The 1803-nt window shown below is 42.9% G+C and overlaps 1 protein-coding gene across 2 annotated transcripts; it reads right to left on the reverse strand.

Annotated features, from left to right (window-relative positions):
• Positions 1–117: 117 nt before the first annotated feature.
• LOC119589510 lies at positions 118–1358 on the reverse strand. Of its 2 annotated transcripts, XM_037938111.1 has the most exons (6): positions 1175–1290; positions 1052–1093; positions 876–965; positions 635–796; positions 385–516; positions 118–269 (listed from the first exon to the last, which is right to left on the reverse strand). In XM_037938111.1, exons 2-6 carry the CDS (start codon positions 1082–1084, stop codon positions 156–158), a joined length of 531 nt encoding a protein of 176 aa, XP_037794039.1. In that variant the 5' UTR covers positions 1085–1093; positions 1175–1290; the 3' UTR covers positions 118–155. The 2 variants fall into 2 exon arrangements, with proteins under 2 accessions (XP_037794039.1, XP_037794040.1); XM_037938112.1 differs by lacking the exon at positions 1052–1093 and having other exon boundaries at positions 1175–1358.
• Between the last annotated feature and the right edge of the window lie 445 nt (positions 1359–1803).

The following is a 1803-nucleotide window of genomic DNA, read 5'->3' on the forward strand; positions in this document are numbered from 1 at the left end:
GAAATCCATAAGTACTTTATACCATGCATGACAATTTAAACTAGTTGCCGTTTGCCTGTAACTTTCCAGAAGCCAGGAGTAAAAAAAAAAAGGGGGGGGGGGGGATTGAAAATACAGTTTAGAAGCAACGTTTATTGCAAAGTATGCGTTATGGTTTAGTGTCCGTAGAGCGCTTGCGTAGATGTAACGACGTTGGTAACATAACGAGTTGTGGTCGTGACCACGTGCTGTACAAGTTCTTGTGTAGTCCAAATTGGCAGTGTCGTTATCTGTTAATAAAGAGACAAGGTTACGTAAACAGTCATTTAAAGCCTGTTGATCAATAACTGCAGCATCTTTTACTAGTTCATCTGCGTTAAGAAAAATATTCCAATAGATACGTACCTGGTAATCTGTGGAGACGTGATAGATGCTCTGCCAGAATTTAACGGTCTCTGTGGTGGTCACGAAGCTGGTGTAGACGGAAATGAAGGTGCGGGAAGGGTTCACGAATTCCTCGGCAGTTTTTACGAAAACCTGGAACACGAAAGGTTCAAACGTCCACTTATCGATTAAAGGGACAAAACCCAGTAACATCAAGCTGGTAATATCAGACCACCAATCCTAAATACATGGCAACAAACCAAGCTCTTACCGGTGTGGTGGTAACCTTGAGCACCGAGGTCACCGTCCTGGGCACCTCGGGCACGTAGTCGCGATCCGTCGTGTACACCGTCACGGGGAGCTCCACGAAGGTGCTCTCCGTCACCCAGATGTCGCTCGTCGTCGTCACGCGGAACGTGTGCGTCACCGTCTCCTGCGAGAACGGAGACATTTCGGTTATATAGAATAACTAGTTATATATATTCATGCAGCCCCGAAGCCCTCTTTCTTACCGTCCTCGTCACGGTCTCCGTCACGGGAAGAGGAACCCGCGGTTCTGGGATTCTGGCGTGGCTTTCGTACTGTGCAGAGGCACCCAGCACCTGGCGATTTAGGAGTTCATTACTATCAGTTCTTTACATTCTAATGTATGCAATAACGCAACCCAGAAATAACCCAATATACATACCAATCCCAACGCAAGGACAAACGACGCAATCATATTGGCAATCTGAAAAAAAAAAAAAAATCATGAATAGACAAAGTGAATAACTAGTACTTCTTACATCACTTAACATACAAGCACACTTACCAAGTTGCTTCTTGTGCCGAGCCAGACGACCCTGTTGTTCCCGTGAAGTGCGAAGACGGAGTGGCAAGCGCCTGGCGAGAGTTCCTTTATCCTTTTCCGGCGGGTAATTTGCCCTCACCCCCACCCCCTCGCTTAACAATCGTCGTTCACATAGAGCCAAACTATTCATTACCTCCAAGCAGCAGTCGTTGGTATATTTGGATATCGTTATTATAAAACAATATTTTTTTCTATATCTTTAGGGAAATTAAAGCGTTGATTTTGTTTTAGTTTAATATAATCGCGGTTTATGACTAAGTTGACTGATTACGGCATAACATTCCGTGTGTTTTATGGTAACATGCCATGTAAGTTTGTTCAGGTAAAATTCCAATGTTTAAATCTCTTTCTGTAATGAAAAATGTAAAAATGATCTTATCTCTGGATAAAATACGCGGTGTAGTTGTTTACTTTACTACGGTTATTACCATCTTCATCATCATTATCACCTATCTTCGATTACACCCGTCTATCCTACTCAGAAATTATTTACTGTTTACCTTTCTATTTCTTATTCTTCCTGTCGTGCTTGCAACTTTGAACACATGATAATACTGTATGACTTCGAGCCTGATACACGTAAGTTGCAC

The sequence above is a fragment of the Penaeus monodon genome, chromosome 25, assembly GCF_015228065.2.
Source record: "Penaeus monodon isolate SGIC_2016 chromosome 25, NSTDA_Pmon_1, whole genome shotgun sequence".
Classification (NCBI taxonomy): domain Eukaryota; kingdom Metazoa; phylum Arthropoda; class Malacostraca; order Decapoda; family Penaeidae; genus Penaeus; species Penaeus monodon.

What these genes read in the sequence shown, in the direction of transcription:
- LOC119589510 (XM_037938111.1), bottom strand. Translation starts at nt 1,084, where the DNA reads ATGATTGCGTCGTTTGTCCTTGCGTTGGGATTG. An exon ending in TTGTCCTTGCGTTGGGATTG is followed by an intron (nt 966 to 1,051) that starts GTATGTATATTG and finishes CTAAATCGCCAG; the next exon opens with GTGCTGGGTGCCTCTGCACA. An exon ending in CGGAGACCGTGACGAGGACG is followed by an intron (nt 797 to 875) that starts GTAAGAAAGAGG and finishes CCGTTCTCGCAG; the next exon opens with GAGACGGTGACGCACACGTT.